We start from the raw sequence: 14,199 nt of genomic DNA on the forward strand, positions 1-14,199 counted from the left end.
CATTTCTACTCTTAACTGTATCACCTTGCAAGGATTTCAGTCAATTCACCACAAGTGGCCATATGGATATATCTCCCATTTATCAAGAGTGATGAATGCTCAATCTAACATTAACTATTCTGCAATTACTTTATTTGATACCCAACCCTGCTCTCACACACCACAGGGCCTCCCCTGTAGCGGATCGTGCTCGCACAGAATCAAAGTATCACACTTCATAATCCAGAATCACTAATTAATGAATGTTTGAGTCTGAGGATTAGTTATACCTACTAATACCAATGAGATGAACAGTTGACACTTAGATAAATCAATCCATACTGTTATCTCAAGTCGGGTCCCAATCCTTATGAACTCCTTCACCGGATCCATGTAACTGTCTAGATATCTTCATATCTAAAGCTTGTGAGATCAACTCTCTGTCTCGATAGAAAACACTGTTACATGCAAGTCTCAACAGTAATATGTCAACCCCTATAACATATTACTTGACTTGGGTTGATTTTAAGTTTATTGGTCTATTATAAAGTACAGTCTCACTTCATGCTTGTATGAACACTTTATAACTACTTAAATAAACTTAGGATTACTTTCTTTATGAAAGATTAATGCCTTTTATATATAGTTACATTTTAATGCTATATATATGATTAAACAAATGACTAAATAAATAATTTATTAATATTTATATCCTAGAACAATTGTCTTTAGGACATAAACCCCAACACCTTCAATGCTCCAAATAATGATTATTCAGTAGAAAATACACCACAAATGCCTTCATCAGCAGTTATCACAAATGATTCACCAACAACTGATCATAATATGCCAGTTGTTGCGAATGAAATTCCAACAAGAAGATCTACTAGGGTCACTCAAAAATCTTCGTGGTTACAAGATTTTGTTGCCAATCAAATGACTCATGATAACAATATTATCCAGCATAGCAGTAATTACCAAGCTTCTTTGGTTTCTATGAGTAAAGAGCATGAACCAAGAAGTTATAAAGAAGCACAAGGGCAACCTCAGTGGGAGAAAGCTATATCAGAAGAGATTGCAACTTTGGAGATAAACAAAACACGGACAATGGTACAATTGCCACGGGGCAAATGTACAATTACTTCCAAGTGGATTTTTAAGATTAAATATGCTCTAGATGGATCTGTTGCTCGATATAAAAAAAGATTAGTTGTTTGAGGTTACGATCAGCAAATTTGTGTAGATTATCATTATAGCTATTCTCTAGTCACTAAAATCACAACAATAAGGGTGTTTCTAGTAGTGGCAACTATGAATGGTTGGCTAATACAACATATTGACATCAACAACGCGTATCTGCATGGTTCTATTAAAGAAGAATTATATAGGAAGCCACCAGATGGATATAGAAATTCTAATCTTGTTTGCAGGCTTGATAAGTCCATGTTTGAAGCAAGTCGGGAGACAATGGAATAAAGCTTTTTCAGAAAAGCTTTTGCAGTTGGGGTTTGTAAAGTCTGTAGATGAGATTTTTTTTGCACTTGTAGTCTATGTGGATGATGTGTTAATCATTGACACTTCCATGATGTTAATTGAAAATGTTAAAAGAGCTTTGGATGCAAGCTTTACTATAAAGGATATGGGGGAGGCTAACTTTTTCCTTGGTGTTGAACTGGCCAAGTCTGATAGAAGATTGTTTATTTCACAGTCTAAATATATAAGGGATTTGATCAAGGATGTTGGTCTGAGTGAAGCTCACAGTGTTGATAATCCTTTTCCAATGGGGGTAAAGTTAGATAAAGGATCTCCTGCTTATGAAAAACTAGAGATCTATAGAAGATTAGTTGGGAGATTGTTATATTTAGTGTTTTGAAAACCGGACCGGACCGACCGATCTAACCGATCGAACCGCGAACCAGTCAAGTATCCGGTCTGGTTTTAGCTATACAGGTTCAACTATATTAAACCGCATCATACCGGGGTTGAACCGCGAACCGGTGTTGAACCAGTGAACCAGATTGACCCTGGTTTTTTGCCATTTTTTGAAAAACATATTGAATTAAGGAAAAAATTTAAAAATTAGGTAAAGAACAACCTCTTTAATAATTGGTGTTAATTAATTTAATTTTAATCTTAATATTGTGTTAAACTATGGGTTTGATTTTAGATGTGTGAATTTTTAATTAATGTGTTAAATTAAGGATTGGTTACCGATGTGTGAATTTTTATATTATCTGTATGAATTTTTAATTTTTAATTAATATGTTAACTTAAGAATTTTTTATTATATGTATGAAATTTTTAATTTTATGTTCAATGAAACATCATTTTATTTTTTATATATATATTTATTTATTTATTTATCCGGTTGAACCATTTCGGTTGAACCGGTTGAACCTATTGAACCTTAAACCAGTTGTCTCACCGGTTCAACGTCCGGTGGTTTTCAAAACATTGGTTATATTTAGGCTTTACCAGACCTGATATTGCTTTTGCTACACAACAATTGAGTCAGTTCATGAGCATTCCTACTTGTATTCAAATGGAGGCAGCCAAACATGTTGTGAAATATTTGAAGGGACCGTTACAGTGGGTTTATATTACATAGTCAGTTCTGATTTATCTCAAATGTGAGGCTATTGAGATTGGGGTATGTGTTTATTTACTAGACAATCGGTGACAGGCTATTGTGTTTTTGTGGGTGATTACCATGTGTCTTGGAAATCAAATAAACAAGGGACGGTTAGTAAAAGTTCTGCAGAGGCAGAATATAGAGCTATGTCAATCACATCTTATGAATTGAAATGGTTGATATATTTGTTAGTTGAATTTCATATTGCACCCTAATTACCAATCATATTGTTTTGTGACAGTCAAGCTGCAATATATATAACTGTCAATCCAGTTTTCCACGAGAAGATAAAGCACGTGGAAATTGATTGTCATTTTGTCAGACAATATATGGAGGCGGGATTTTATATACTCCACATATTACTTCTGCTTATCAACTTGTCGGTTTGTTAACAAAGCTTCTTACGGGAGCTCAGATGACTTCAGCAACAATGCAGTTGTGAAAGGCAAGATGAAAAGTATTTCATCTTGAGGAGAGAATAATGTTAGTTGAGGGAGTTATATTATAATTAGTCTCTATGACATTTACATATCACATGATATTTTGTTAACTTGTTTGTATAAATAGCCGTTGTTTTATCAGCGGTAATATCAATAGATATCAGATTCTTCTTGTTTTTCTCTCTCTACCTATTTTAGTTCTCATTTTATAAAATACGAAATGATAATTAGCTTAACATGTAGGTAGAGAGAGAAAAACAAGAAGAATCTGATATCTATTGATATTACCGCTGATAAAACAACGGCTATTTATACAAACAAGTTGGAGAAATTCTTGACGATTTGGGAAATAAGAAATTAAAAAGTCTAAGAGAATTTTTGATATAAAGGTTGAAAGTGTCTAATTTAGTATTAGCATATATTTAAATAAGTCTAAAAATGTAAATGAATTTGTGTAACTTCTAACTTTGTAAATTATTTAAATATGTAGTTCTCCCTCATGTCCCCTACTCATTTTGTCTGGTCATGTTAATTGACGCAGACGAAAAAGAAAGTATGTATGAGAAACAAGAGTGGAATCAAGAATTATTTGGTTCTTGACATATCTAAATATTATGTCATTATCAAGTACAAAACATATACGGACTCAGATAAATTATATTCTAATTATCATCAGAATTAATATATATTCTGTAAATCTTAAAATGCTTGCAATCTTTGGAGAGGTGGATAGAAGAAGCATCTTTTTGTACAAAGCCGTAGTTTTCTTCTTTCTTCTTCTATTCCCTTTAATGCTTTCCACAAATAAAATGACCTATTTCTCTTACAACTATTATGACCCTGTTTAGTAAAGAGCGTTTTGAGATAAAAAAAAACGGTTTTGATCAACTTTAGCAGTTTGACCACTGAAACCGCTGATTTGAGTGTTTGGTGGAGAGAGTTTTGGGATGAAAACGCTAATTTAGAAAAAACTCATTTTAGAAGCTTTTTCAATTAGCGTTTTGCAATATTAAAATTAATGGATTTCTTTAACCCTAATTATTTTAGGTATATTTTTATGTATTAAAAAAAGAAATGTCCTTATTCGTCTTTTTGCATAAACCACTATTATCAATCAGCTAATTTTTACCAAACAGGTCTACACAAACAGCTAGTCAAATCAGCTAATGTAATCAGCTAACAGCTAATGTAATCAGCTAACAGCTAATTCCCAAACAGGGCCTATGCCTCATTAGCCGTCTTTCAATTTCATTTATTGAAAATCAATTTCAACACAATCTAAGTTGGCCATGTATTGTTTTACCAATAGTGAGAAAAGTGAGACTCGTCAATAATAAATTATTAATAAAAAATGAAATAAGTGGTGGAGATAAAGTATCTATTAATAGAGAGGATGAAGTGATTTAAGAAGCCACTAAAAGACTGTTGCAGCTGATTTTTATCTTTTCTTATAATTAGAAACTTATTATTAAATCTCTCTTACTTTAGCAGTGGAATATTATGTTTTCTTATCCATATTTATAACTTGTATTTTATAACCATGTGGTTTGACCGATTTACAAACCGGTACATGTGGTATTTTTTTACAAACGCAACCCTTTGATTTTCAAAATTTTACATTTGATTGATAACCACCTTGAAATTAAAAATTTCAAGAGTTAAATGGTATTTTAAACAACTTTAATTCTTCAACTTTTTAAGAGTTGTGTTTGCAAAAAAAAAAAAAAAAAAAACAGATATGTAAATCCGTCAAACCACAAGGTGTAATTAACCCTATTTTATAAAAGCAATGAATTGATTTAGTTAGAATTTAATTTAAGGTGTATGAATGTTATTATGGTTTGAGTTGGATAATTATTTTGATTGATTAATGGAGTTATAGTTGTAGAGAGAAGTAGCTAAGTACATAATAAATGTAAAGAAAGGGATATGGTTTAGTTGATGGAAGGGTGGTTAACTACATTTTATTGTATGAGATAGAGATGCAAAAGAAAAGAAATTTAGTATTTTCATATACCAACCTTTGTTTGTCTACTAGTTCATTGAAAACCGGCAAAACTTCCATTTTTACATATGATATGATGTTTTGGAATTTTGAATTAATTTGATTGTAGCAAATATTTATGCAATTGACCATGCATTAATATTGTACAACAAAAGAAACACATGTAATGTAAGAGAGAAAAAAAAAAAAAAAAAAAGTAAAAGAAACTTGTAGCTATGTTTTAATAAAAGCGATTGGGTATTTAGTTATGCTGATTGTCGAAAGAGAATACGAACAGTAACAGTAGAGACAAGTGTAGTTAATTTTATTCATATTCATATTCATAAAATAGAAAAGCATAAAGTATTACATATAGATATAGGCAAGCAAGTAGGAGCTAACGTGAAAAAAAGTTAACCTTAATTGCTGGGCCTAATGTAAAGAAACAAAAAAGTGAGTCAGTCATTCCAAACCCAAATGGCACCAGCTCTCTTTAGCAAAGGACCAAGCTGATTCTTGAGAAGAAGGCTCATAACTTGGCCGTCACCACCAACACACTCTCCTCCGATGAAAACAACTGGCAAATTCTGGCAACCTAGCTGCTGTATCAATGCTCTCTCTATCTGCTGCCCATTTGGAATCTGATCAAGCTCGTAAATCATTGGGTTAGCTCCAAATCCTTGTAGCAGTGTCTTAATGGAATGACACATGTCGCAAGTGCTTCTGCTGAATATCACCAGCGCCCTCTCTGCAACCATTCTTGTTATTGCTTCCATTCTTCTTCTTCTTGTTTGTGATGAGGAAATTGGAGAGGGTTGCTTCTCTATTTATATGGGTTCAGGAGATGAAACAAAAACATGTCATTCATATGATTTATTCCCTGATCATTTCTTGATTTTGACATATCTTTTATGCAAATCCCATGTCACTATCACTTTTCTTATTTCATTTATTCTCTTCTCTTCTTTCTATTAATCTACAATTTCATCATGCATGTTGCCTCTTCTACTATTCTACCATTTCTCCTTCTACCAGTCGCAATTACTAGATTACTCGCTTGGGAGCCGATTTTTTTGCTAAATCGTACTTGCTCTTTTTTTTTTTTTTTTTTTTATCCGTATTATAATTTGAGTGTTCAAGAACCAATCTTTAAGATTAATATATAATTTCTTAAAATTAAACTAGATTTTGTTTAAGATTCCTAACATGTAAAAAGAATGTGGATTTAGGTAGGGCCGAACATGTAAAAAAATTAAAAATTTTGATTTGAGAGGACCTACCGAGCCAAAAAAAATAATCATTTGGATTTAAGGAGGGTCTCACAGGTAAAAAAAAATAGAAATTTGGATTTAGAGAGACCTAACAAGCCAAAAAAATTAGAAATTTACATTTAGAGAGACCTAACATGTCTAAAAAAGTTAGAAATTTGGATTTAAGAAATAAATAATAGGCCCAAAATATTAAAATTTTAAATTTTGGACAAGCCTAACACTTAATGGGTCATCTTGGAGGGGCTAATTCAATAATCCGATAAAAAAAATTGAGACAGAAGGGCCGGGGTCAAGGTGGTTCCGGTGGCCAGAGGGGGTCGGGCCCCTCCACGCCCCCCTATCTACTAACCCTATAGCAAAATGTACTATTATAGTAACCCTATAATTTTAAAATCATACTTGTATATACTCTAAGTGGAAAGGTATCTAATATCACTCAAATATACAATGGTTAAGCCATGTGCACTAATAGAAGAAGACTTCCAAAATCACACCAACATTCGTTCCTGATTTCATATTTAGAATCATGGAACAAGAGTTTTAGCAAAAGCAAAATGTTATTTGCTAACGTTTCCTACTCAACAACCAACATGTGTTTGCGGGGTATATAATCTGACCGACTACTTGATTTATCCCCTGACACACTATAAGTAGAACAAGTTACTACACAACTAAGGTACACATGCATTCTTTACACAAAAGTCCTAATTGTATACTTTTCAGTATCAATCTTCTTCAACTCTACTAACTTTAGCATTAGAATGAGGTATTTGGTCCCCTGACTGCTCTTTTAATCTCTCTTTTTTGTCTTATCCTAGCCATTGAAGGAATCTTAGCATGACGTTGGAGAACTACACACATATTTGCTCATATTAAATTAGTGGAGTGAGTGTGAATCAAATAGATGCATTCATGGCTCCTCTTGAAAAAACTGTGAACCCATCATCTTCACGTCCTTCCCAGGAACCTAGAATCACTGTTGACGCTTGGGGAAATCCTCTCGAACTCTTCCAAGTCACACTTGACCTTGACCTGCATATATTAAGGAATGCCTATGGTGACTTGAGCCTGAGAACAGAAAGTTCATTTATGGGATCACCAAACAACTCATATACAATGTAGGAACCGTTCAAGAACAAAAAAATATGAACGCGGTAGCGATGAAAAACATACAAGAGAAGCTAGATGAAATCGAGAAAGATCAATCAAGCTTTTGAATAACGTCAACGTCAACGCCTACTATATTGCTCTCCCTAATTGGCTTGGAAAAATTTCACCCTCTTTTAATGTGTAGGATTTAAGCTTATGGAAGCCGGATGGGTCGCTACCTACCAATGAGCGTGATGCAGAGTCCAACTCTTTAAAAGAAGGGGAGAATGATGAGGGCATCTCCAATCTGAGGCCAAGCCAGGAAGCAACTCACCGGAGCGTGAGTTCCTTGCTATAAAGGGGGGAAAAGAGCCATTCGTGGAGAACCAAGTCTATGAGGGTATCCATGCAGAGTGTCAGTTAGATCACGCAGAGTGTGGGGCGTTGCTCGAAAGGGAGAGAGAGATACATTCGTAGAGGACGACACTCAGAAGGCCACCTAGGCGGAGCGCCCATCAAATCATGCGGATCGTGGAGGTCATGGGAAGACTTCTTCGCCAAGTTCTTAATGGAGGAGACAAGGGCTGAGCTTCATATATTTACTGTCTTGCCACTGTCTCATATTTACCCTACTGCCATTACTTGTTTTTATCCCTAACTTACCCCTAGAGTTTCCTCTTAGCTTGTAATCCTAGTGTGGGTCTTTAGTCTTTATCCTTTACTTACGGGTATAAAAGTAAAATTAGTCTTACCAGCATATTTTTTTTTTACTTATATTGCTTTTAATGCTATTTATTAAAGTAAAATGAACGAAATTTGATTTGATGCTATTTTTCAAAGTTAAATGAAGGAATTTGAATGGATTCTTACATATTTTTTTGTCAATGTGTTATAATTTTTTTTTCAATTATATTAGTTTTAATGTTATTTATTAAAGCTAAATAAAGAGAATTTGAATGGATCCTCGCATATTTTTTTATCTATTATTTTATTGGGTTATATCTATTAAATATAAATATAAATTTTTTTCAGTAATATTGGTTTTAATGCTATTTATTAAAGTTAAATTAATGGAATTTGAATAGATCCTTACATTTTTTTTTGTCGTTATATAATTTTTTTCGTTGGGATATTTTGTAAGTTATTTTATTATATTTATTAAATATAAATTAGATTAGGTTCCACATTTTTAATTTTTCTTTATTACTATTTTGACAACTCATTAAAAATGCCCCTAAATCTCTCCTTATTAATTTCTACTATTATATATAATATAGATATAGATATAGAATCCATCACTAACAATGAGAAAAAAACTTAGAATTATAATCATGACAACACATTTATAATTGAAATAAATTTCATTGTAAGTATAATGTTTCAATACCTCTTTAATTATTTTCTTCAATATATCTCCAACTACAATAAACAACTATTGTGTGAAACTTTATATCTATTAGTACAAAAAATACATAAAAATAAAAAAATTCAATCTATATGAGTTTGATAAACCAAAATTAAAAAAAAAATCAATGCATTTCACCAGGTTCTAAATTTTGAAAAGTAATCTAACTCCAATTAAACCTAACAATTGAGTTCATATAAAGCCAAAAATCCAAATTTTAGTTAAGTTAACAATCGAAACGATTACACCTAGCAATTTATACTAAAAAAGAATGAAAATATGCAAAAAAAAAAAAAAAAAAAAAACTTTATTTAGTCATTTTGAAAAAAGGCAAATAAAAAATTAAACATAGATAAGGCAGCGAGATGTGTGGAACAACACAATTGAAAACAAAATAACTACTAAATATGAAAAAAAAAATCGAATAATTACCTTCAGAAACATAACGATTTTCTATAATTTTCGACACCTTTGTTTTTTTTTCGATTTTAGTTGTACACGCATCTTCTATTTCTATCAGATTTCTTCAATCGGGAGATATCAATGTTTGAATTCTCCAAATTTTTGAAGAAAATGCTACTAAACAGTTTATCAATTGAAACTGCTTCTAAATAGATATGAATATATTAATGAAATAAGAACAAAATTATAAGACTGTATTATTTAAAATAAGAACAAAATTATAAAACTATATTATAAGAGTATGAAAAACAAAACTAATACATCATCAAAATTAAAGGTTAATGAGGACTTTGGTTTTCAGTGTCCAATGAATATAATAGTGGAATACTATCTATCATGCTTTATATATACATTTATGGGTAATTAATTTATTAGTCCTTATATTTTGATAAAACACACTGTTTAGTCCCTGTATTTTCAAAAACACATGATAAAGTTCCTAACTTTTTTCTCGATGAACTGTTTAGTCCCTAATGTTTTTCTTCGTGAACTGTTTAGTCCCTACCGTTAGACTTTCATGAAGATTTTGTTAGTCAATTTGGATTTGCGTTCTTCTTTTCCTTTATTTTCATTTCCTTTAAACTCTAATGCATCTGAAATCAACTTTGAGTGTTATTCTTCTTGATTTTCTTCTTAATCGTTCAAATTCGTAAGCATTGGGTCGGTTCTTTTTCTTGTTCTCCATACAAATAGCTTCTTCTTCTAAATTGGATTTCCTCTTCTGAAGTTTGAAGGTAAATAGTAAAGGGTAATTTAGTCATTTCCGAAGTTATAAACGATAAAAAAATCTAACAAACAGACGGAAGGACTAAACAGTTCACTGAGAAAAAGGTTAGGGACCTTACCATGTGTTTTTGAAAATACATGGACTAAACAGTGTGTTTTGTCAAAATACAGGGACTAATAAATTAATTACCCTATATTTATTTATGACTTTTGGATTTCCTTCGCTTTGTGTCTTTTCATCTTTCTGTAACTCTTCTTTTCTTTTATTATTTTAATTAATGGGCTACAAATTTTTATTATTAATAAATGGAAATGACTTTTCAATTTTCCTTTTGTTATTATTAATTAATTAAATCTTTTTATTTGATTTTTCCTACGTTGACAACTTATCAAAAAAAAAAAACTTCTAAAACACTTGTTCTCATTTCTTCCTGCTTCCGCTATTATATATAGTATAGATAGATAACATAAATCTATAAAACCTCAAACACATAAGATTTTTCTATAAATTTTATGACGAAGTATTTCTTAAAAACTTTATTTATCTATTTAGTTGTAAAATGGTAAATACTTATTGATATTAATTAATAGATAATTCCATTTAGGATTGGTTGGTTGAATTAATACCCTAAAGTAGGTTGTTAGTCCAATTAATCCCCAAAATGATAGCAGCAAAACATTTTTATGTTTTATATGGATAATTTGTAAATTGATTAGGTGTAGAAGTAGAACGGCATATTCATAAATTGAGATTTGAGGTTTGCCTTCATGATGACATGACATGTATTAATAGAAAAATGTGGTCAATGCAGATAAGATTAAAGATGCAAAAATCCAGTAACCACTAGTAGCTACTGTACTTTTGTCTTTTTCTTGTCAACCTGATAAGCTAAATCAGAAGCATCTCCAAAGATTCTCAATTGGATTTTTTTATTTTTTATCCAATTAATAACTTTTTCCTTTTTGCACAAAAATATTCGACCATATAAAATATTAAATGGGTAACTTATATCATAATTTGCAGTCAATTGCAGAAAAAAAAAATATTACTTTCATATTAGTCGTCTTCTTAGAGATTTATATATAAATTAAAAATATTAACAAAAATTTTTTATTATTATTTATTTATTGATTTCACTATTTATTTATTATATAATAAATTAATTATTTTAATTAATTTTTATAAATACACGTTTTATTTTATTTTTTTTGGTAAGAATAAATACACGTTTTATAATATATAGAATGTGATTTAATGTATATTCATTATATAATATATGACATATAATATATAAAAAAATCTTTAAAAAGACATATAATATAAAATAAAAAGAATATATTTTTATGTTGTTTTAATAAAATCATTTAATTTTATTTTATGTGACGATCATGGTATATTGTATAGTTATTAAAGTCATCTCATTTTTCAATGGGTAAATAAAAAAATAAAAATTGTATTTAAACAAAACAAAATATAATGCAATTTAAAAAACTAAGTTAGAATTTTAGAATTGGTGCAATTAACTAACCTCATATTAAAGTTTTGTTTGGATGGATGTATTTTAAAGTAAAGTAATGTAAGATAAGGTAAGTGAAGGGTATGTAATAACTTATTGTGTTTGGATAGAGAGTAACGTAAGTGATGGTTCAATAACGTGATTGTGTTTGATTTGATGGTAAAGTAATGTAAGGTTATATACAAAATTACTTTTATATGTAAATAATATCTTATTTTAAATAAAGCATAGAGTGTAATTTTGGAAAAGAAAGATATGTCACATGTCTACCCTCCAATTTGATATGTAAAGAAAATTAATCAAATTTTACCTCACCTACAATCACTTACTATTACATTCAATTACACCTCAAAACAAATAAAATTATATATCCTCACTTACTTTAAAATAATCCATTCAAACAACCTCTGGAGTGAGAGCCGAAAGGGCGAGAGGAATTGAGAAAAGAGGGAAAGATGCTTTTACATACAAAAGAAAAAGATCTCATCTCATCTTTGCATATCCAAATATTTCACGTAATCATAATAACCACGTGTATGCCTCCGTACTCTTCAGTCACCATTTACACAATTTCAATCAAAATTCAAAATGAAAAATGGAAACATAAATCCTTGATGTCCTCACTCACTCACATACATATATTCTCCCACAAAAAGCGTTACTTTTGCATATTTATAAATACAGAATTATAATAGTATTTTCTTTTAGGAAAAGAATAAAGACTTTATCTTTTATACCATTTTTATAAAACTAAAATTTGATAAACAGTTTGACATGTTAAATTCAAATATCTTTTTTTACAAAATAAAATATTTGAAATTTATTTTATTTTAAATTATATTTACAAACCAAAACAAAATTCCCAAATCAACTTAAACATTAATTTAATTTAGGGTAAATTATATTCATGGCCACCGAACTTTTATTCTTTCCGGTATGATCATTAAACTTTACACTTTGTTACATCGGTAGCCACTGTAACCGTTGACTCTCCTTTTAATCGGTTATCTCTCTCCTTTCACCTTTCTAAAACCTAAAATTACCATTTTAATTGCAATATGTATCAAGCATATAATTGCAATATTCCTTTCAGAAAGGTAATGTAGCAACTAATTATATGACGGATTTCGTAGGAACTCTTTCCTTAGGTCAACAGAAATATAATATACCACATGCAAACATTTAGGATTTTCTCTTTACGTATTTAAGTGACACGAGTTTTCCACGTATTATTTGACTCTAGTATTTTTAATTTTTCTTTCTATTTCGTTTGCTCAGATATAGTCATTCCCTTCTACAAAATAAATAAGGGTAAATTCCAAAAAAAAAACCATGTGGTTTGATGTTGTTCCAAAAAAACCCTTGTGATTTGTTTTTACAAAAAAAAAGGACCGTGGTTTCACCGTTACCCGAAAAACGGAAAATGACTTAACACTGTTAAAAATGCTGACGTGGCAAGGGGTAGAGTTGGAAAAATATTTTTTTATTATTTTTTTTTTAATTTTTCTTTTTTCTTTTTTCTATTTTTATTATAGTGATATCGTTGCCGTTGATAATGTTTAGCTTAGCTCTCGGATTTGGATGCTATTTCGTGGGAAGAGCAAGAGGCATACAAGATGTTCGAACAAATGCCCAAGTCTATGGCGTCCCAACTCCTCCTCCTGCTGCTACTACTCCTTCCAAGAACAACAATTTGAATAATGTTTGATTCCTACTCTATCTTCTATTCTATTCTGTTCATTCAATCATATTTTCTTTTCTTCTCTATTGAATCTTCTGGTGTGAAGTTGATTGAGTTTTGATATATTAATGAGGTGACCCAATTTGGTATTTTTACTCTTCTTATGTTGTATATTTTATGAGATTTCAATCATAATAAGAATATTACATTTTTTCAGGTTTTATATGGAATTTCTATGCTGTAACAAGTTATTCAGATCAACCATTTTCCTTGCACTATGACATGTTTGATTCAATCATTATTGTTCAATACTTGTTTACTGAAAACTGAAAAATATTAACTGACTTCTCGCAAAATTAATTATCTTTCTCTATTATTTGGAGTATAACTAAAAAAAACCAAATAAGCAATTCTGGAAATTTTCCAGAATTCTGGACGTCTGAAATCCAGACGTTCTTAAGAAGAAGAAGAAGAAGAAGAATAAAAAAAAAAAAATTTCCAACTCTACCCCTTGCCACGTCAGCATTTTTTACGGTGTTAAGTCATTTTCCGTTTTTCGGGTAACGGTGAAACCACGGTCCTTTTTTTTATAAAAACAAACCACAATGGTTTTTTTGGAACAACATCAAACCACAGAGGTTTTTTTTGAAATTTACCTAATAAATAAATATGTAATATCAATTTAAATATTTGTGCAAACATCAAAATCGAAAACCTTTGTAAAAAAAAAAAGTATATGCTTAAACTGTAATGGTAATTATATAGTCAAAATATATTATTCTTATAAAGTTTTAATGGCTACCTATTTTAATTAAGGGTAAATTTTAAATAAAACTTATGTGGTTTCACTAATTTTCAGATAAAGTATTATGGTTTACTTTTTGTCAAAACGAGGATTGAGGTTTTCAACTTTAACAAAATAAGGACTTTTTCGATTGATACTATTAAAATCACATTTGACGACTTCAAAAATGACATATTTTAAGAACTACTAATATTCTAAGCAATTTTAA

The 14,199-nt window shown here is 30.3% G+C and overlaps 1 protein-coding gene across 1 annotated transcript; it reads right to left on the minus strand.

Moving 5' to 3' along the window:
* Positions 1-5,397: 5,397 nt before the first annotated feature.
* Positions 5,398-5,811, minus strand: LOC136220903 (monothiol glutaredoxin-S6-like). The gene has a single exon (XM_066008739.1). It carries the CDS (start codon positions 5,809-5,811, stop codon positions 5,494-5,496), a length of 318 nt encoding a protein of 105 aa, XP_065864811.1. The 3' UTR covers positions 5,398-5,493.
* Between the last annotated feature and the right edge of the window lie 8,388 nt (positions 5,812-14,199).

Source organism: Euphorbia lathyris, chromosome 2 (assembly GCF_963576675.1).
Source record: "Euphorbia lathyris chromosome 2, ddEupLath1.1, whole genome shotgun sequence".
Taxonomy (NCBI): Eukaryota; Viridiplantae; Streptophyta; class Magnoliopsida; order Malpighiales; family Euphorbiaceae; genus Euphorbia; species Euphorbia lathyris.